Genomic DNA, 21,723 nt, shown 5'->3' on the forward strand with positions numbered 1-21,723 from the left:
GTGTCACAAGACCCTTCAGGGTCCTATAAACGTCCCTTTTCCCAGGTAGCAGACACTGATACCGACACGGATTCTGACTCCAGTGTCGACTATGATGATGCGAGGTTACACCCAAGAGTGGCCAAGAGTATTCGATATATGATTATTGCAATAAAAGATGTTTTGCATATCACAGAGGACCCTTCGGTCCCGGACACGAGGGTCTGCATGTTTAAGGAAAAGAAACCTGAAGTAACGTTTCCCCCATCTCATGAGCTGAACGCGTTATTTGAAAAGGCTTGGGAAACTCCAGACAAGAGACTGCAGGTTCCCAAGAGAATTATTATGGCGTATCCTTTCCCCTCGAAGGACAGGTTATGGTGGGAATCTTCGCCCACGGTGGACAAGGCCTTAACGCGCTTATCCAAAAAGGTGGCGCTACCATCCCTGGACACGGCGGCCCTAAAGGATCCTGCTGATCGCATGCCGGAAACTACCTTAAAATCAGTTTACGCGCATACGGGAGCCCTACTCAGGCCTGAAGTAGCGTCGGCATGGGTTGGTAGCGCAATTGCAGCGTGGGTAGATAACTTGTCATCGGACATTGACACCTTAGATAAGGATAGTATTTTGTTGACCTTGGGTCACATTAAGGACGCAGCGTTATATATGAGAGAGGCTGCGCGAGATATTGGGCTGTTGGGTTCACGAGCCAATGCCATGGCAGTTTCTGCTAGAAGGTCCCTGTGGACCCGTCAATGGTCGGGTGATGCTGATTCAAAGAGACTTATGGAGGCTTTGCCTTACAAAGGTGAAGTTTTATTTGGGGAGGGCCTCGCGGACCTGGTTTCCACAGCTACCGCGGGTAAGTCTTCTTTTTTGCCTTATGTTCCCCCACAGCAAAAGAAAACACCTCAATACCTGATGCAGTCCTTTCGGTCGCATAAGTTCAAAAAGGGTCGGGGCTCTTCCTTCCTTGCCAGAGGTAGAGGTAGAGGGAAAGAACACTAGCTACAGCCAGTTCCCAGGAACAAAAATCCTCCCCGGCCTCTACAAAATCCACCGCATGACGCTGGGGCTCCGCTGGGGGAGTCCGCACCGGTGGGGGCATGTCTTCGTCTCTTCAGCCAGGTCTGCGTTCAGTCGGATTTGGATCCTTGGGTGATCAACATTGTATCCAAAGGCTACAAACTGGTGTTCGAAGATGTGCCTCCACACCGATTTTTCAAATCGGCCTTGCCAGCTACTCCCCCAGAGAGGGAAATAGTTTCAGCTGCAATACAAAAGCTGTGTCAACAGCAGGTGATTATCAAGGTTCCCCTAGGACAACAGGGGAAAGGGTTTTATTCAACCCTATTTGTGGTCCCGAAGCCGGATGGCTCGGTCAGACCAATCCTGAATCTAAAATCCCTAAACATATATTTGAAAAGGTTCAAATTCAAGATGGAATCTCTCCGGGCAGTGATCTCCAGCCTCGAAGGGGGAGATTTTATGGTGTCACTAGACATACAAGTTTGATACCCTGGCTGATGAGGACCTTGCGTTTGCTCAATCGGTGCTGCAGAGTCATCCGCACTCTCCCGCCCGGTTTGGAGCTTTGGTATAATCCCCATGGTCCTTACGGAGTCCCCGGCATCCTCTAGGACATAAGAGAAAATAAGATTTTAAACCTACCGGTAAATCTTTTTCTCCTAGTCCGTAGAGGATGCTGGGCGCCCGTCCCAGTGCGGACATTTTCTGCAAGGCTTGTATATAGTTGTTGCTTACATAAGGGTTATGTTACAGTTGTGATCAGTCTCTGGCTGATACTGTTTTATTCATACTGTTAACTGGTTTGGTATATGCCATGTTGTACGGTGTGTATGGTGTGGGCTGGTATGTATCTCGCCCTTAGATTAACAAAAATCCTTTCCTCGTACTGTCTGTCTCCTCTGGGCACAGTTCTTTAACTGAGGTCTGGAGGAGGGGCATAGAGGGAGGAGCCAGTTCACACCCATCTAAAGTCTTAGAGTGCCCATGTCTCCTGCGGAGCCCGTCTATACCCCATGGTCCTTACGGAGTCCCCAGCATCCTCTACGGACTAGGAGAAAAAGATTTACCGGTAGGTTTAAAATTTTATTTTTTTCCACCTGTATTTTCATACCAGTACCAGCTCACAGAGTCCGGTGCTGGTTATGCTTTTGGGCGGACCCCATGTAATTTATTTATTTATTTATTTTCACTATTTTTTTTAACACTTCAATTAACTTTTTAACACCCAGAAGCCTGCATGGATCTCGCTTCTGTCAAACTTGAACCTTGTAATGAAACTTGAATAACAAGTTGCAAGTTTTCCTGCAGTAACAATAGGATAAAACTCGCATGCACCCTCCAACTCACAGGTTATTACATACTGTGCGGTTATCGGAACAAACTCACATCATACTCGCAAAACCTGAACCCTATTACACAGGACCAGCCCGAGATTTATGTGTTTGGTGAGTGAATATAGATTTTGGCACTCCTTGGGTGGAATTCAAATGTTTGAAAAGTCAGTTGAGTGTCTGTTTTTTCCTGTCTACTGACTTTTCAAACTTTTCAAACATTTGAATCTCCCCTTTTGATGGGATAAACTTCATAAAGGGACAGCGCACACTGAAGCGCGTGCGCCAAAAAAGGGGTGTGCCTCACAATGAAGGAGCGTGGCCGCACCATAGTACCCCTGATTCATTTTACGCAACACAGCAGCACTATTTTATTAACATTAAACCGCATGTTGTGCCCCTGGTTCATATTAATTGTCTGTAATTGGTAACAACTCCAAGACTGAATAGGAACCAGAATGGCAGGTAAACCACAGAAGAACTAAGCGCTGCACGTATAGGGTTAGTCATATAAACCGGTCTCCAAACTGCAAAATTACAAAGCAAATGAAAGTAGAGCTCCCTCGGTAAGTGAGTGACACCTGTGGAAGTCAGGAGCAGAATGAAGCACTCTGGCCGTGTTTGCAGCCAATTACTGTGCACACATAAGAGGCACTAAAGGACATCTATACAGGACGCCCCAAACACTGTATAACACTAGTGTCTGTCACCACTGCCACAACTCTTAGGAGAGCACTGAAATAAGTAAGTGGGAAAAGCAGAAAGGTATTTACCAGAAGGCAGCAAGCCACAGCCAGCAGAAGCAGGGTGCCAGTCTCCATGCCTGTACCTGTGCTGTGACTGAGGGAGCCAGGGCTGGATTATGGTACGTGGAGACCCTGGGCAACAAACTTGCGGGGGCCCCTATCAATAATGTAGGCAGTACAGAGACGACTAAAATCCTGCAACACTTGGTAGGTGCCAATTCCCAGCGGTATAAATGAGTAGTGTAAGCCGTGTCACAGGAGGCTGGCATCCCGCTATGGTGCACCTTCTAACCGTGAAGTGGAGATGTCCTGAGAGCGCCCTTCTCTCATCTGTGGTGCTGTTGGTCCCTAGATCACTGGGGTGGAGGATGCTATAGTGGGGCTTGAGATAGTCCTGGTGGGTGGTCCTTCATACTGGTCCCTAGAATCTATATGCCCTTTGCCGAAAAGACTCTAGTGTGACATTAGGTGAGAGTGGAAGTTCTCTTATGCCATTTTTATTTTTTCTCCAATGTAGATGTTGTACTGTAAGTTATTTTCTTGTATTTAGGTCCATTGTTCCACCACTGGCGATCTCCGTTCGCCACAGGTTATTATTCCCAACAGATGGTGACGTTGACCCAGTGCATTATGGGGAAGTCCTGTCAGCGAAGGGGACCTAGGCGCTACAGTGTGTGGTGGAACACACACCAGCGTGGTTCCACAGTGCCAGCTGGGGAATGTGGCTTCCGGGTTATCTGTATTTCAAGAGAAAACTTAGATGGTAGAGTGGCAAGGGAGTGTAAGAAGAAAGTAGGTGTATGGATGTGAGCTCCGCGGTGACCACTGTATACAGAACAGCTGAGCCGTGGAGAAATAGGGTGCAGGCAGCAAAATGCTGATGCACTCTCCATTAATTGTGTCTGTGTGGGGCCTCGGGGTGACTGCCCCTGGTGCCCCCCAATAATCTGGCCGTGGAGGGAGCTCCTGTCACCTCCAGCACCAGCATTTGCACTGCAGCAGCAGTCTCTCTGGTTCCACGCTCACCAGCCCTGCTCCCATCTCCCCAACCAGGGGGCATGTGCTGGGGGCTAAATGGGACCTCTCTGTGAGACAGGAGGTAGCCAGTCAGGATCTTACTTTTCAGACATGCAGAATGGAGAAGGCAGAGCCCTCCACAGTGTGGGGCTCTATGTGGCTGCGTACCCAGCGTAACGTTTGGGCTGGAACTGTTATTACAGTATGTTTCCCCCATGATCTATAATAATTTTGATTATATCCAGCTGTCATGTTATGATGTGTCTGCGTTGTAATGTGTCTTACCGTAGTGTAATAGAGTAGTACTGATCGTCTAGTGCTGTATGTATAATGTACATTAAGTGCCCTCTGAACAGATGAAGCTGGCCAGACAAAGTGTAACAGAACTTCTTTTCAGATATTAGTAAGCCTGATATTGTAATATGTGATGCAGTGAACCAATTGTATTGCCTATTTGACTATAAACTTAATCACTATTTTGTTCTGTTTTTCCAACAGCTGTCTGTCTATGCTGTACCAAAGAAAATAGATCAAGCCCAATATGCACTGAATGTTTCAATAACACTGCTGGACTTTTATTCAAAATATTTTGGAATCAAATATCCCCTCCCAAAACTAGGTTTGTAAATCTGTTCCAGTGCTATTACTTCATCTTGAGTTGACTGTACTTCACTAAATGCACCTTGTGACCAGGAATGTATTGCTACAAAAACAACAGGACCACCATATTTAATACATTAGTAAAATAGTTGTTGACATAGTAACATAGTTGTTGAGGTTGAAAAAAGACAATTTGTCCATCGAGTTAAACCTATATTTGTATCCTTGGATTTTTGTTTCCACTAAAAATTTGTCTAATCCTTCCTTAAACTTATCAATTGAGTCCGCTATTACCACCTTCACCGGCACAGAATTCCATATCTCTACTGCCCTCACTTTGAAGAAACCCTTCCTTTGCTAGGTATCTGTCCCCTGCCTCTTGCCTTTTACCTACTTTTTCATACAGCGTTGCATGCAAATACACGGGGGTATTGGGTACACGTAGCTTGTGCTTTTATCACATTAGCATTGCGTAAAATCTGCAAATTCAGAGACGCATTGCACAGCTTTATCACATTATTTCATGGTGCACCAAATGGAGCTGTTTGGCGTGACTTGATGATAGGTGTGTGTGGGCACATCTGTATATAAATCCCTGAAAAGGGAACTTAAAATTGCTTAGTTTTGAACAAGCATTTTATTCCTATAACCAAGCGGTCCTCTCTGGGCTCTAGTGATGCTGTTACACTGCAGGGGGTATACTCTCGTATTGATTTGCAGAACTGTTGGTAATTGATTGGCATCACATTTGCATGAAAATTAATTTGTGCACATCATCCACTCTTCCTATTACCATATCTCTTGATTACTTGTTTTAATGTTAATTATTTAGCATTTTTTAACTTTGAGAGCATTTAAAGTGTTTTTATCTGACTGCACCGTGTGAAAATGAGGTTTCCCACTATGAAGCTTTGATTATTATTCCTGCGCTTTGAACTCTTGCGCTGAAGTGCAGAGATAATCAAGACACATTTATCAGATTTTCGCGTCATCTGTTTGACATTACAAAACATTCTGGTGCTTACAGACAAACATTGTTCTAGTAGGCTTACGGCTTAGAGATGAGAGCACTTGGAACCTGCCAGGCGCATGGAGCAGCTCGGCAGCCAGCCACCGCCGTGTTATCCGTCAGTGGCCATGCAGTGAGCTCAGTAGCTAAAGGGGGCATATATCAAACCTTGGAGAAAGATCGATGAAGAAATTGCCCAAAGCTACCAGTAAGCGTCTGTCATATATCTAGCACAGAGTATGAAATGGCAGCTAGAAGGTAATTAGTTGCTGTCTGGAACTTCTCCATTATATCTCTCTCCAAGGTTTGATACATATCCCCCCCAAGTGTTTGGGGAGTTTTCTCCTGCCATTTAGAGCACTATGAATGATTTTTCTCTGTGCATTGCCCATCTTGACTGTTCTATCAGCAGCTTTGTCAGTCACTGTAGGAGGCGGCAAGCCTTGATCATGTCGGTGTGACTTACATACATCAGTGGTTCCCAAACTTTCTGGAATCATTTTGTTGTGTCCATCTAGATGAGTATTGTAGACCTTTATCTTGGAGTAATCTGTATTGGCTGGTAGGTGTGACAATATGGTGTATTTTCCTCATTTCCTGAGCATAAGGCAATTGGTGGCCTCATCTTCATGCCTGATGCAGAGTTGTACGCATACCTGATGGTTTGCCTACACCTCCAATGGCAGGTGGTCTGCGCATGTGTAGGACCTTCTGCATCTTTGTACTCGGTGCCCCCTTAGCCACAGCCTGTCAGATTGGGAACCGGCGGGGACCAGTGCTGGGCAGTGTTACCCCCTTCTCTGCAAGCGCCAAGACCAGTGTCTGCGTCTTCCCACACAGATTTACTGGCCTCGGCTACGTCTCTGTGCGGACCGTCTGAGTAACCTGAGGATTACATAGGTACACGAGCCAGTGGTTTTGCAGATGATGCTTGGACGCAGCAGTGGGTGACAGAAGCCGGCAAGAGGAATCTATTTACACAGGACGCCGCCTGCAGCATTAGCATATTTACACAGCAGCGTGCAAAGCTGCTGTGTGCGCTGCGTCCATCTCTGAATCAGGCCCAGAGACAATTGTTGTTAAGTTTATTGTTTTATTTAAAAAAAAAAAAAAATTGTCACACCCCTGGCTAGACCGACTAAGCGACATCTTGTGCAAGATTCTCTGTGGATTTGACTCCAAAATGTGAAACGTCCATAACATGAGCTGCATAACGTGCCTGGCTTTGTACTTCACATTATTTCTGGCTTACGTTTTGGTGTCTAAACGGACAAGAATCGTCAGCTTACAAATGAGGCCACTTAGTACATCTCACTGCGACTGGTCTTGTATCTACCATGGTGTGTTGTTTCATGAAAGCATCTTGTTATTTACAGCTGGAGATCTATGAGCCTTTTATGTATCACATTAATAATGTCACAGGGATCACTGCCCAGGAACACTGCTGTATCCACTGTGTGGTCAATTATCAGATTGTAGTAAGGACAGAGTGTAGGCAATATTGTGTATGTAAAGATCATCGATTCCTGTCTACACCATGCTATAAGCACAGCACGGAGCAAGCCTCTGTATACGAAGCCTTTTGAAGCTCTCCTAACCCTTCTGATCTGCAGTGTATGCTGTGAAGAGCAGTCTAGCCACCGTGTGTGCTGTCTAATAGGGATGGGCACTTAATTATGCAGCATTGGTAACTGATTACATTAATAGATCTGTTTATCCTACAGGTTGGCACACTTTTCACCAAAGCTGTTGTGTCAAGATCATAGTTTCAAATAATGAATTCCTATAGATGACCCTAAAGGTTTTACAATCCTCCTCACCGCTGTGCATCTAGAGTTTTGACATACAGTATCACTGTGCAATTCGTTACTACAACATTGGGAACAGCAGCTTACGATACTGAACACTTGCCTATACACTTAGAAATACCACAGATAACAAGGACTGAATGGCGCTTACGGGACAAGAAATGTTACTGTGCAGTCCACAAATGCAGAATCCAGCAATATCCAGGATTTGAGAAGGTGCTAATGAAGGGTCAGCAATGTGTGAAAAATCAGCTATGCCCACTGACACCTGACTTATAAGCGACACTCTAAACTATTACCATCCTGTGCAAATACTGTGCTGGTGGCAGAGAAAGACACAGAGGGCCTAATTCAGAGTTGTCCCAGCAGCAAATTTGTTTGGCAGTTAGGCAAAACCATGTGCACTGCAGGTGGGGCAGATATAACATGTGCAGAGAGAGTTAGATTTGGGTGGAGTGTGCTCAAACTGAAATCTAAATTGCAGTATAAAAATAAAGCAGCCAATATTTACCCTGCACAGAAACAAAATAACCCACCCAAATCTAACTCTCTCTACAAGTGTTATATCTGCCTCCCCTGCAGTGCACATGGTTTTGCTCAACTGCTAACAAATTTGCTGCTGCGATCAACTCTTAATTTACCCCCAGAATTCACTTACAGCACCTTGGGTTTACTGACTGCTAAGGTGATGTGTTAGAAGATCATCAGAGTCGTCATCTCTCGGCCCTGTGCAGTGTTTCACAGCATTCAGATATTTCAGTAATTAGCTCTGCTTGGCACTTGCATTCATTAGAATTAAAAGCAAAACATTTTGAGGAATGCTAAATTTATTATCGTGTGATATCACTTGAAATGACAATTAGTATTTGTATCATTGTAGATCTTGTGGCTATTCCTGATATCCAGGCAGGAGGAATGGAGAACTGGGGCCTGATCACCTTCCGAGAGACCACTCTGCTTTTCAAGGAGAACTCCTCTTCTCTTATGGACAAACAGCTGATCACTGCAGTCATTGCTCATGAGATGGCCCATCAGGTATGCTATTCATATTATTATTTACTGTATACTGCTCTGTACTAAACCGTTCTCAAATTGATTGAAGCTATTTTAACAACTATAATTACCTGGAAATGTTTTACATCATAAACCTGCCACCTGCCCAAGCGTATCCGTTCATGTGAATCAATCCATTTTGGAGCCTGCTGTGTTAAAATCAGCATTTATGGTGTGTTTGAATTAATCTCGTACAACGTTTACATTGTTGAATTAAGCAGATGGTGTGTGATACCTTTATTAGATTATAAATGTAAAAGTACATAAACAAGGATGTTCCAAGACTGCTGTAACTAGGAACGTCTGTGCCTTGAAATGTCATTTTGCCCCCTTGCAATAAATTAGATTACACACACTTTTTCCCCTCGAAATCAATGTTACTTATGGTATTAAAATGTTTTGGGTACGGCACTGATTCATATACAGTATAATAAATAATTCCTGCTCCATTTGATCTTTTTCCCTATGTTGTATTGTGACCCCTTTCCGACTTGTCTTGCCCATTCCTTGGCCTTCTGCTATCCATCTCTAGTCACACACTCACCCAATGCCATGTGGCGTGAGTAAAGGTGGGTACACACTAACAGATATATCTGCAGATCAATTGATCTGCAGATATATCTATGGACGGATCGAGCAGTGTGTTCATACACACTGCCCGATCCGTCGGGGGCCTGACGTCATGAACTGGGCGGGCGTGTACACACGCCCTCCCAGTTCACCTGTCAATCACCGCCGGCCGCCACAGCATGTGTACGGGCGGTCGGCCGACCGCCCCGTACACACACAGCGACGCGCCGATATATTGGCCGTCGGCTGTGCTGCGCGGCCGACGCGATACGTCTGTGAACGACGGAGTTCACCGACGTATCGGCCGTACACACTGGCCGACGGTCCCGCGATATATCGGCCGTTCAAGAGAACGGCCGATATATCGACCAGTGTGTACGGGCCTTAAGACACGTGGTGCGGTCTAGCATGTCAACTTTTTCTTTCATTTTGCGTCTTATTCGCAACGCAGATCCAGTAAAACACAACTCCACCTGTACCAGAGATGCTCGGCTGCATATGTAACCACACAGAATTAGAATTAAATACAGTATGTACAAAGTCACAGATGAAGCACAGTGGAACGTGCGTGAGAATAGGCTTTGGCTGCTATATATACAGCTGCAAACTCCCCATGCACACAGATGTGCAACTGTCGCATATCAAATTAATCAGTGCAGTTTCGTGAAGTAGCGCGTTCTAATAGTAGATGGTGTGTCTGATATCATTCTGGCCAATCTCATGATCGGATGGCCTTAACATAACATACTGCTATGTATACCACTCCCTTGCCCTTGCACTAGGCACAGTTTAGTGCTTCTCATCCAGTTTTAAGCCATGTCCTGATAACATAAGTCCTTGTCTTGCAGTGGTTCGGGAATCTCGTGACCATGGAATGGTGGAATGATCTGTGGCTTAATGAAGGATTTGCAACCTACATGGAATATTTTGCCTTGGAATCAGAATTTAAAGACCTGAATGCTGTAAGTATTCTGGATGCTGTAAGTATATGTTGTTCTTGCTGTGACAGTCTCCATGCCTTTCTCCATGTACACCGTGCTCACCTTTATAATGACACCTTGAAGGACAGGTCCAAATATATTTACGTCACTAGGCAAATAATGTGATGATATGATTATTACTGTATCTTTTATTTATAAACCAACCAAGGAGGCCAAGGAGATCACCAAAGGTGGAACAGACACGGTCTGCAGATCTGATATGGTACTGCAGAACTGATATGGTACTGCAGACCATGTTCCTTGTAGTTTCCCACTGCCAATACATTTTTTACCGTGTACTCTTTTTGGGAAGGGGATTATGTGAGATGTAGAGCAGAGTGCAGCCAACGCCTAACTTTAACTTTAAACTCACTCCTGCAGGTCAATTACATTGCACTTAAAGCAAAAAGGTGGCTATCCCCTTATTTCAGAGGTTTTCAAAAGCGGTCCTTAAGGCACCTCAACAGTCCAGGATTTAAGTATATCCATGCACCTGAGTCAATTTGATTAACCCTCTGTGCTGAGCCATGGATATACCAAAAACCTAGACCAGGCATGTCCAAACTGCGGCCCTCCAGCTGTTGTGAAACTACATATCCCAGCATGTCCTGACACAGTTTTGCTGTCAGAGAATGCTAAAGCTGAGTCAGGGCATGCTGGGATGTGTAGTTTCTCAACAGCTGGAGGGCCGCAGTTTGGACATGCCTGACCTAGACTGTTGGGGTGCCTTGAGGACCGCGTTTTAGAACCTCTGTGTTAGTTACCTAAATTGGAGAGCTCAATGAGGTGCTTTAAAAGTCAGGAAAAGGGCATATCTGAGTATTAGTCACGTACTTTACTCAATAAATAATTTGACCTATTAACTGCAATATATTTTGCAGCCCAACGTTTTATAATAAGGTAAGGATAGCCCTGTAATGGACTCTTAAACATATTTTAAATATTATTATGATTATGGAGAATATTGTAAATATTTCTTACAAAGGATCATATTATATATTCAAATTCTCACATTAATAACCACAATTATCTGAGTAGCGTGAGGTGTAACTGTCTACCCAGGAAAGATCTCACTACAGTGAAAACTACAGATACCACACAGATTTTTGGCAGAAACACCTGAAGCAGATTAGTACAAGCTAAACCTATTACGTGGGCATTTTGTGTAACACTACTTGCAGGCTATTTTCTATTCTTTGTGCTGTCTGTTTCTGCTAGATTTGTATCTTTTTCTTTTATTTTTTTATTTTATTTTTTGTGATGATTTCGCTGATATACAGAACTTAAATATAAGTGTATCCAGGTTCAGATGTATTTATTGCAAATGTAATTTTTCATTTTGTGATGAATAAACTTTGATACTGTAGAAATATAAAATAATAGTCAACAATATTTTAGTGATCTGCAACTAACATCAGTTGCCACAAGATGGTGCTGTTGGCTATGTTCAGTGGATTTGCAGTATACTGGGAAGGGAATGTGTGTGGTAAACCAGTGGTTCTCACACTTTTCTCTGACGTCCTAGTGGATGCCTGGAACTTCGTAAGGACCATGGGGAATAGCGGGCTCCGAAGGAGGCTGGGCACTCTAGAAAGATTTATGACTACCTGGTGTGCACTGGCTCCTCCCACTATGACCCTCCTCCAAGCCTCAGTTAGATCTTGTGCCCGGCCGAGGTTGGATGCACACTAGGGGCTCTCCTGAGCCCTTAGAAAGAAAGTATAGATTTAGGTTTTTTATTTTCAGTGAGACCTGCTGGCAACAGGCTCACTGCAGCGAGGGACTAAGGGGAGAAGAAGCGAACTCGCCTGCTTGCAGCCGGATTGGGCTTCTTAGGCTACTGGACACCATTAGCTCCAGAGGGATCGACCGCAGGCCCAGTCCTTGTTGTTTGGTCCCGGAGCCGCGCCGCCGTCCCCCTTACAGAGCCAGAAGCAAGAAGAGGTCCGGAAAAACGGCGGCAGAAGACATCAGTCTTCACCAAGGTAGCGCACAGCACTGCAGCTGTGCGCCATTGCTCCTCATACACACTTCACACTCCGGTCACTGAGGGTGCAGGGCTTTTGGGGGGGGCGCCCTGAGCAGCAATAAAAACACCTTGGCTGGCAAAAATACCACAATATATAGCCCCAGAGGCTATATATGTGGTAAATACCCCTGCCAGAATCCAGAAAAAAGCGGGAGAATAGGCAGCGGAAAAGGGGCGGAGCTATCTCCCTCAGACACACTGGCGCCATTTTCTCTTCACAGTGCAGCTGGAAGAAAGCTCCCCAGGCTCTCCCCTGTAGTTTTCAGGCTCAAAGGGTTAAAAAGAGAGGGGGGGCACTAAATTTAGGCGCAATATTGTATATACAAGCAGCTATGGGGGAAAATTCACTCAGTTATAGTGTTAATCCCCACATTATATAGCGCTCTGGTGTGTGCTGGCATACTCTCTCTCTGTCTCCCCAAAGGGCTTTGTGGGTCCTGTCCTCAGTCAGAGCATTCCCTGTGTGTGTGCGGTGTGTCGGTACAGCTGTGTCGACATGTTTGAGGAGGAGGCTTATATAGTGACGGAGCAGATGCCGATAAATGTGATGTCGCCCCCTGTGGGGCCGACACCAGAGTGGATGGTTAGGTAAAAGGTATTAACCGACGGTGTCAACTCCTTACATAAAAGGGTGGATGACGTAACAGCTGTGGGACAGCCGGCTTCTCAGCCCGTGCCTGCCCAGGCGTCTCAAAAGCCATCAGGGGCTCAAAAACGCCCGCTCATTCAGATGGCAGACAGATGTCGACACGGAGTCTGACTCCAGTGTCGACAAGGTTGAGACATATACACAATCCACTAGGAACATCCGTGACTTGATCCCGGCAATAAAAAATGTGTTACACATTTCTGACATTAACCTCTAAAAATGGGTTTTTATGTTTGGGGAGAAAAAGCAGGCAGTGTTTTGTTCCCCCATCAGATGAATGAATGAAGTGTGTGAAAAGCGTGGGTTCCCCCTGATAAGAAACTGGTAATTTCTAAAAAGTTACTGATGGCGTACCTTTTCCCGCCAGAGGATAAGTTACGCTGGGAGATATCCCCTAGGGTGGATAAGGCGCTCACACGGTTGTCAAAATAGGTGGCACTGCCGTTTTAGGAACGGCCACTTTGAAGGTACCTGTTGATAAAAAGCAGGAGGCTATCCTGAAGTCTGTATTTACACACTCAGGTACTAGACTGAAACCTGCAGAGCGTGCTGCTGCAGCGTGGTCGGTGACCCTGTCAAACATACTAGTTTGCTAACATGAGAACATATTAAAGACGTCGTCTTATATATGAGGGATGCACAGAGGGATATTTTGCCGGCTGGCATCCAAAATTAATGTAATGTCCATTCTGTCAGGAGGGTATTAGAGACCTGTCACTGGACAGGTGATGCTGACCTTAAAAGGCGCATAGAGATTTTGCCTTATAAGGGTGAGGAATTATTTGGGGATGGTCTCTGGGACCTCGTATCCGCAGCAACAGCTGGGAAGAAATATTTTTACCTCAGTTTTCCTCACAGACTAAGAAAGCACTGTATTATCAGGTACAGTCCTTTCAGCTTCAGAAAAGCAAGCGGGTCAAAGGCGCTTCCTTTCTGTACAGAGACAAGGGAAGAGGGAAAAAGCTGCACCAGTCAGCCTGTTCCCAGAATCATAATTCTTCTCTCGCTTCCTCTGAGTCCACAGCATGACGCGGGGGCTCCACAGGTGTAGCCAGGTACGGTGGGGGGCCGTCTCAAAAATTTCAGCGATCAGTGGGCTCGCTCACAGGTGGATCCCTGTTTCATTCAAGTAGTATTTCAGGGGTACAAGCTGGAATTCGAGATGTCTTCCCCCCGCCGTTTCCTCAAATATGCCTTGCCGACAACTCCCTCAGGCAGGGAGGCTGTGCTAGAGGCAATTAATAAGCTGTATTCCCAGCAGGTAATACTTAAGGTGCCCCTACTCCAACAAGGACGGGGTTACTATTCCACACGGTTTGGGGTACCGAAACCGCATGGTTCGGTGTGACCTTTTTTTTTTTTTATATTTAAAATCCTTGAACACATACATAAAAAATCCAAGTTCAAGATGGAATCGCTCAGGGCGGTTATTGCAAGCCTGGACGAGGGGGATTACATGGTATCCCGGGACATCAAGGATGCTTACCTGCATGTCCCTATTTACTATCCTCGCCAGGAGTACCTCAGATTTGTGGTACAGGATTACCATTACCAAGTCCAGACTCTGCCGTTTGGACTGTACATGGCACCGAGGGTGTTACCATGGTAATGGCCGGAATGATGATACTCCTTCGAAAAAGGGGAGTTTTAATTATCCCGTACTTGGACAATCTCCTTATAAGGGCGAGGTCCAAGGAGCAGTTGCTAGTCGGGGTAGCACTATTTTGGAAAGTGCTACAACAGCACGGTTGGATTCTAAACAGTCCAGAGTCACAGCTGGTTCCTACGACACGTCTACTGTTCCTGGGGATGGTTCTGGACACAGACCAGAAATAAGTGTTTCTCCCGGAGGAGAAAGCCAAGGAGCTGTCATCTCTAGTCAGAGACCTCCTGAAGCCAAAACAGTTATCGGTGCATCATTGCACGCGAGTCCTGGGAAAAATGATAGCTTCCTACGAAGCAATCCCATTCGGCAGGTTCCATGCAAGAACTTTTCAGGGGGACCTGTTAGACAAGTGGTCCGGGTCGCATCTTCAGATGCATTAGGCTGATAACCCTGTCTCCAAGGACCAGGGTATCTCTACTGTAGTGGCTGCAGAGTGCCCATCTTCAAGAGGGCCGCAGGTTCGACATACAGGACTAGGTCCTAGTGACCATGGATGCCAGCCTTTGAGGCTGGGGGGCAGTCACACAGGGAAGAACCTTCCAGGGACTTTGGTCAAGTCAGGTGACTTCCCTACATAAATATTCTGGAACAGAGGGCCATTTACAATGCCCTGAGTCAGGCAAGGCCTCTGCTTCAAAACCAGCCGGTCCTGATCCAATCAGGCAACATCACGGCAGTCGCCCATGTAAACCAACAGGGCGGCACAAGAAGCAGGATGGCGATGGCAGAAGCCACAAGGATTCTCCGATGGGCGGAAAATCATGTGTTAGCACTGTCAGCAGTGTTCATTCCCGGAGTGGACAACAGGGAAGCAGATCTTCTCAGCACGACTTCCACCCGAGAGTGTGGGGACTTCATCCAGAAGTCTTCCAAAGGATTGTACACTATTGGGAAAGGCCACAGGTGGACATGAAGGCGTCCCGCCTCAACAAAAAGCTATAAAAGATATTGCGCCAGGTCAAGGGACCTTCAGGCGATAGCTGTGGACGCTCTGGTAACACCGTGGGTGTACCAGTCGGTTTATGTGTTCCCCCCTCTGCCTCTCATACCAAAGGTACTGAGAATAATAAGAAGGCGAGGAGTAAGAACGATACTCGTGGTTCCGGATTGGCCAAGAAGAGCCTGGTACCCAGAACTTCAAGAAAATATATCAGAGGACCCATGGCCTCTGCCGCTCAGACAGGACCTGCTGCAGCAGGGGCCCTGTCTGTTCCAAGACTTACCGCGGCTACGTTTTGATGGCATGGCGGTTGAACGCCGGATCCTAAAGGAAAAGGGCATTCCGGAGGAAGTCATTCCTACGCTGATTCAAGCCAGGAAAGATGTAACTGCAAAACATTATCACCGCATATGGCGGAAATATGTTACTTGGTGTGAGGCCAAAAAAGGCCCCAACAGAGGAATTTCAACTAGGTCGATTTCTGCATTTCCTACAAGCAGGAGTGTCTATGGGCCTAAAATTAGGCTCCATTAAGATACAGATCTCGGCTCTGTCGATTTTCTTCCAGAAAAAATTAGCTTCAGTACCTGAAGTTCAGACATTGTAAAAGGAGTGCTGCATATTCAGCCTCCAGTGGCACCTTGGGATCTCAACGTGGTGTTGAGTTTCTTAAAATCACATTGGTTTGAACCACTAAAAACCGTGGATCTAAAATATCTCACGTTGAAAGTGGTCATGTTATTGGCCTTGGTTTCGGCCAGGCGTGTATCAGAATTGGCGGCTTTGTCATATAAAAGTCCTTATCTGATTTTCCATATGGATAGGGCAGAATTGAGGACTCGTCCCCAGTTTCTCCCTAAGGTGGTATCAGTTTTTCACTTGAACCAACCTATTGTGGTGCCTGCGGCTACTAGGAACATGGAGGATTCCAAGTTACTGGACGTAGTCAGGGCCTTGAAAAATTATGTTTCCAGGACGGCTAGAGTCAGAAAAATTGACTCGCTATTTATCCTGTATGCACCCAACAGGCTGGGTGCTCCTGCTTCTAAGCAGACTATCGCTCGCTGGATCTGTGACACGATTCAGCAGGCGCATTCTGCGGCTGGACTGCCGCATCCTAAATCAGTGAAAGCCCATTCCACAGGGAAGGTGGGCTCATCTTGGGCGGCTGCCCGAGGGGTCTCGGCTTTACAACTTTGCCGAGCTGTTACTTGGTCAGGGGCAAACACGTTTGCAAAATTCTACAAATTTGATACCCTGGCTGAGGATGACCTTGAGTTCTCTCATTCGGTGCTGCAGAGTCATCCGCACTCTCCCGCCCGTTTGGGAGCTTTGGTATAATCCCCATGGTCCTTACGGAGTTCCCAGCATCCACTAGGACGTCAGAGAAAATAAGATTTTACTCACCGGTAAATCTATTTCTCGTAGTCCGTAGTGGATGCTGGGCGCCCATCCCAAGTGCGGATTGTCTGCAACACTTGTAAATAGTTATTGCTAACTAAAGGGTTATTGTTGAGCCATCTGTTGAGAGGCTCAGTTGTTTTCATACTGTCAAACTGGATATAGTATCACGAGTTGTACGGTGTGATTGGTGTGGCTGGTATGAGTCTTACCCAGGATTCAAAATCCTTCCTTATTATGTCAGCTCGTCCGGGCACAGTGTCCTAACTGAGGCTTGGAGGAGGGTCATAGTGGGAGGAGCCAGTGCACACCAGGTAGTCATAAATCTTTCTAGAGTGCCCAGCCTCCTTCGGAGCCCGCTATTCCCCATGGTCCTTTACGGAGTTCCCAGCATCCACTACGGACTACGAGAAATAGATTTACCGGTGAGTAAAATCTTATTTTTTTCTGCCGTGACACACTGCAGCATGACATCCGCATACGGGACACAAAAGTTTAAAGATCTAAAAATGCATGTAAATGCCCCCCCCCCTTCCAACACACACATACACACACACACACACACACACACACACACTTCCTGATTTCTTAGCCATCGTAGTTTGCTTTCCTCTTCATTCCCCCTTAGTTTATTGTCTTACTGAGCCTGTAGCTGCTTGCCCTCTGCGGCTCCTCTCCGTAAAAGACGTCATAATGTTGAGAGGCCTGCATTGCTGCCTGCCTGCTCCCGGGTCCTCTCTGATGCTGCAGGGAGCCAGGCGGCAGATGGGACTTTGTGTCCAGTAGATCATAAGGGGAGTGTGGAAAACTCTCCTATGTTTTCTAGGCTGGTTGGCTCAAGTACATCCTGGAGCATGGGTAGACCAGGAAAGTACACTCTCCTCCCCAGACTCAGTCACACACAGATATACAAATGTCACATTAATCAGCACAGTCTGCTGGTGCATCCTGGTCATATTGCAGCTAGGACGTATTTTCGGCAAAGAGATACCCCATGCTGGAAAAGTTGCATGGAAACTTGTGGCTCATTCATGCCAGGCACCTCCTGCTGTGTGGCATATTGAGCTAGATGTATGAGGACACATCTGTACTACAGATCAAATTACATCAAGGTGTTGCGGCACATTTTGAGAAGTGCTGTTCTGAATTATAATTTATATTTACCTTGTACCTGAATAATCCTTGGTGCTCTACATAACGCTTAAACAAGGCTGTGCTGAGTAGATAATGGGGTAGGAGGACTCTGCTCACTGTATTATGCGCTATGGAAAAATGGGAGTTTGATACATTATACCCATTGCTTATTTGTCCAGTCAGTTTGCAGTGGCAAAAAGTGCTTTATGAGACTGTGTGATCCACTCATACAACAATGCTGGCTTGTGGGTCAGAGGAATGATTGGGTACAGATAGAGAATGCATGTAAGCTTTGTGTGACTTATGTGGTGGTGAGTGTGTAGAATAGCCTATGCAGGTCATGGGATGGTTGGATGATCATGCCAGAACAGGGGCATTTTCAGTAAAGGTTTGGCGGACTCCTTAAAGAACTCATTTTTGTGTGTTTGCTGAGGCAGATGCATCTCATGAGAGTACCTTAGTGTATAGTTTATTTCAGTGGCTGTGGTATGCTTGACCGGCAGTCAGCATACCGACCCCGATAATAGTCCCTGTTGGTCGGCATGCCGACCATAGGGATGGTGAGGCTTTGTGATGTATGGGGAAGTTATGTGACCGTCCATCTCCTGACCGCCACCCATTCCAGCAGCACCTAAAGCATACAGTAGGAATGTTGCTTGAGAGTGTCACTGCTAAACATTGTAATGCTAAAGTCACATTACACAAGTTGTACACTATAGAATACTGTAATGAAGTGTCATATACATAAAATATTATAGTGTCAGGATAGTGATATTAATAGATGCAAAAGTGGCATGTGTGTAAAAAGTGAAAAAGTACAAATTAAATGTAGTTAAATGCATGCACCCATTGTCTTTCCTATTTAAAAATGAAACTGCTTCTAAACTGCTGTGGTCTGAACGCAGATATCCGTTAATTAATACAAATAGATTTACACACCACCATTTAATACAGCAGCCACACTAATATAAATTATTCATCTGAGACTGATGCTGATCATCATCATCATCATCATCATCAGTGCATATTGTGACCAGCTTGTGAGCACCTGCTGGAGATACGTCTTCTGTCTGGTGCATGTGAATCCGTCTCGGGTTTGCCTCTGCCCCATTTTCAAGAACAAGCCCTTACTGGACTCAGTATACACTTGCCTGTTATGTAACTGATAATCTGTTCTGATAACATTTATTAGTTAAATTAATAATCATGACCATATTTACTGACCGGGTGACTGGTAGCCCTGCACACGCTAACGCTTGCACAAGTTTGTCCCTAAATCTTTTGCTTTTGTGAATAAATAGCACCACTCCTGGCAATGTCTGCCTGCTGTTACATGCTGTAAGCACAGCAACCCTGTGCACAGAACACGCCCAGATTCCAATAAAACACTAACACTTTCTTTTTGTAACCTTAAATACTGCACATTTCTCATGGTTAGAATGGCTACACAGCTTGTGGCCTGATATGGTCCTTCAGGGTTTTTTTTGACAGACCCTACCACTCCTTACAACCTTTATAGACCATCATATAACATCATCATTTAGAACACGTAGTCATGGTGAGCTTCATTTACAGTTAGGATCAAATCCAGAATAACAGTGAAAATGTGTATTGGGCAAAACCCTCTTCCAATCCAAGTGCTGCAAATGCTATTGTGTTTTCCATGCTGGGACAATACTGCCTGCTCTTGCATGTAGTGTGTGCACTGGGCAGCTTTATTTGCACTGTAAATTAGACTTCAATTAGGACGCATCTCCAACCCAAATTTGTGCCCATCAATCCCGTTTTATTCTCCACTGGCTGTGTCTTGGACAAATATGGTTTGTGTATGGCACTACCTGGGGTATGAGAGTTCTTGTACTGCCCACCTACAGTATGTACTTTTAACAGTATCATAGGTAGCATAGATAGAACACCTCACAGACAACTTACTGTACAAGGAGAGTAGAACGTTCATCACGTAAACCTGTAGATAAGGTAGCGCCCCTCTAAATAAAAAGCAAGTGTGTAGCACTACCTTACTATGTAAACTGTACGGCACACAGGAAACTAATGAGCCAATGCATGGAGGAGTATATATGGGGAGGAGTAAGTTGTAATGAATGGAGTGCTGTGTGCTGCTTACTTCCCTGTGTACTCGGGGTCAGTAATGTCCCCCAAATAGAATGTAAGAGAAAACGTTTTCTCTTACGTCCCAGAGGATGCTGGGGTCCACAGCACCATGAGGTATAGATGGGTCCACCAGGAGCCATTGGTACTTTTAAGAGTTTAATAGTGTGGGCTGGCTCCTCCCTCTATGCCCCTCCTACCAGACTCTGTTTAGAAAATGTGCCCGGAGGAGCTGGTCACAGCTAGGGGAACTCTCCAGAGTTTCTATAGTACAGTTTATTTTAGAGTTTTATTATTTTACAGGGAGGCTGCTGGCAACAGCCTCCCTGCTTCGTGGGACTAAGGGGGGGGGGGGGGGGGAGTAGTGTCCGCCCTGCGGGGTCTGAGCCACTGTCTCCGCTGACTGGACACTGAGCTCCAGAGGGGATAGATCGTTCCCCCGCCACAGGGGATCGCTCACCCCAGCAGCATGCCGCCACCCCCTTACAGAGCTGAAGATTGGTGGCGAGTGAGTCACCGACCCCCCTAGCAAGCGGGGGGCCGGTGTGAAGATGGCGGTATCGGGGTAGGAGCGCAGTATTAACTGCACTCCGGAGGCTCAGCGGTACATAGTGCGGCACTGTGAGGGGCGCCCTGAGCTAGCACCCTACCCTTCACACTACACTGGTCACACAGCCTGTCGGGGTCCCGGGATCTCAGTCAGCATAAATCCTCAGGCCAGTAAAATCATATGAAGTGCGGGAAGACCGCGCCATTTTGGGGGTGGAGCTTCTCCTCAGAGCGGACCCAGCAGCGTTCAGCGCCATTTTCCTGCCTGCACAACGCTGTCAGTGAAGAACAAGTCCCTCCACAGCAACTCCAGCTATCTCTCACGGCACCAGGGGGTTGTAGAAGGAGGGGGTGAGCTGCAAAACGACTGTGTAACCTATTAAGGTGCACAGTTAGCGCTGATAGGGGTTCTCCCTTTATATTAAATGTGCTGTGTGTGGGTTGGCTCCAATCTCTGTGTTTCTCTTGCCATTATTGGGGGGGAAACTCTGTCTGTACTCCCCTGTGTGTGAGTGTGGAGTGTCTGTGGTCTCCATTAAGCAATGTCCAGGGACTCTGTGTCATATGCTGCAGAGGATATGTCCTCTCCGGATGATCCCATTCCATGTAATCAGGATTGCACTGGTTTAGCACAGATACTAGCAAGGGATCCTGAGTGGTTATCCTCTATCAAATCTATGATTTCTCAGATTTCTAACAGGGTTGCACAAAATGAATCTGCAACTCAGGCTTTACAGAACTCTATGGCAGTATGGCCCAGTTCTGGTACATCAAGGCTCCCCGCAGTATATTCACATAAACGTGCTCTTGCACAGATCATGCAGGATGATACCGATACTGATTCTGATACTGCAGACTGTGACGGGGATGTGTTGCGGGGGGCAGCATCTCTTGAAAAAGGGGTGCAGTTGATGATAGAGGCTATTAGAGATGTGTTGAATATTGCTGATACAACACCCGAGCAGGTTGAGGAGGCTTACTTCACTGAAAATAAGAAAGCCTCGCTAACCTTCCCTGCGTCAAAGGAATTAAATGCTATATTTGAAAAGGCTTGGGAAAACCCGGATAAAAAATTCCAGATACCCAAGAGGATTCTGGTAGCGTTTCCTTTCCCGGCAGAG

At 46.0% G+C, this 21,723-nt stretch overlaps 1 protein-coding gene across 1 annotated transcript in view; it reads left to right on the top strand.

Moving 5' to 3' along the window:
* LNPEP (leucyl and cystinyl aminopeptidase) overlaps positions 1-21,723 on the top strand; it is a 258,314-nt gene that overhangs the window by 149,962 nt on the left and 86,629 nt on the right. The window contains exons 5-7 of the mRNA XM_063964054.1: positions 4,604-4,724; positions 8,403-8,557; positions 9,994-10,107. Of these exons, the coding sequence (XP_063820124.1) occupies positions 4,604-4,724; positions 8,403-8,557; positions 9,994-10,107 (390 nt within the window). The remainder of the gene's footprint in view (positions 1-4,603; positions 4,725-8,402; positions 8,558-9,993; positions 10,108-21,723) is intronic.

This window comes from Pseudophryne corroboree, chromosome 1 (genome assembly GCF_028390025.1).
Source record: "Pseudophryne corroboree isolate aPseCor3 chromosome 1, aPseCor3.hap2, whole genome shotgun sequence".
NCBI classification, from domain to species: Eukaryota; Metazoa; Chordata; class Amphibia; order Anura; family Myobatrachidae; genus Pseudophryne; species Pseudophryne corroboree.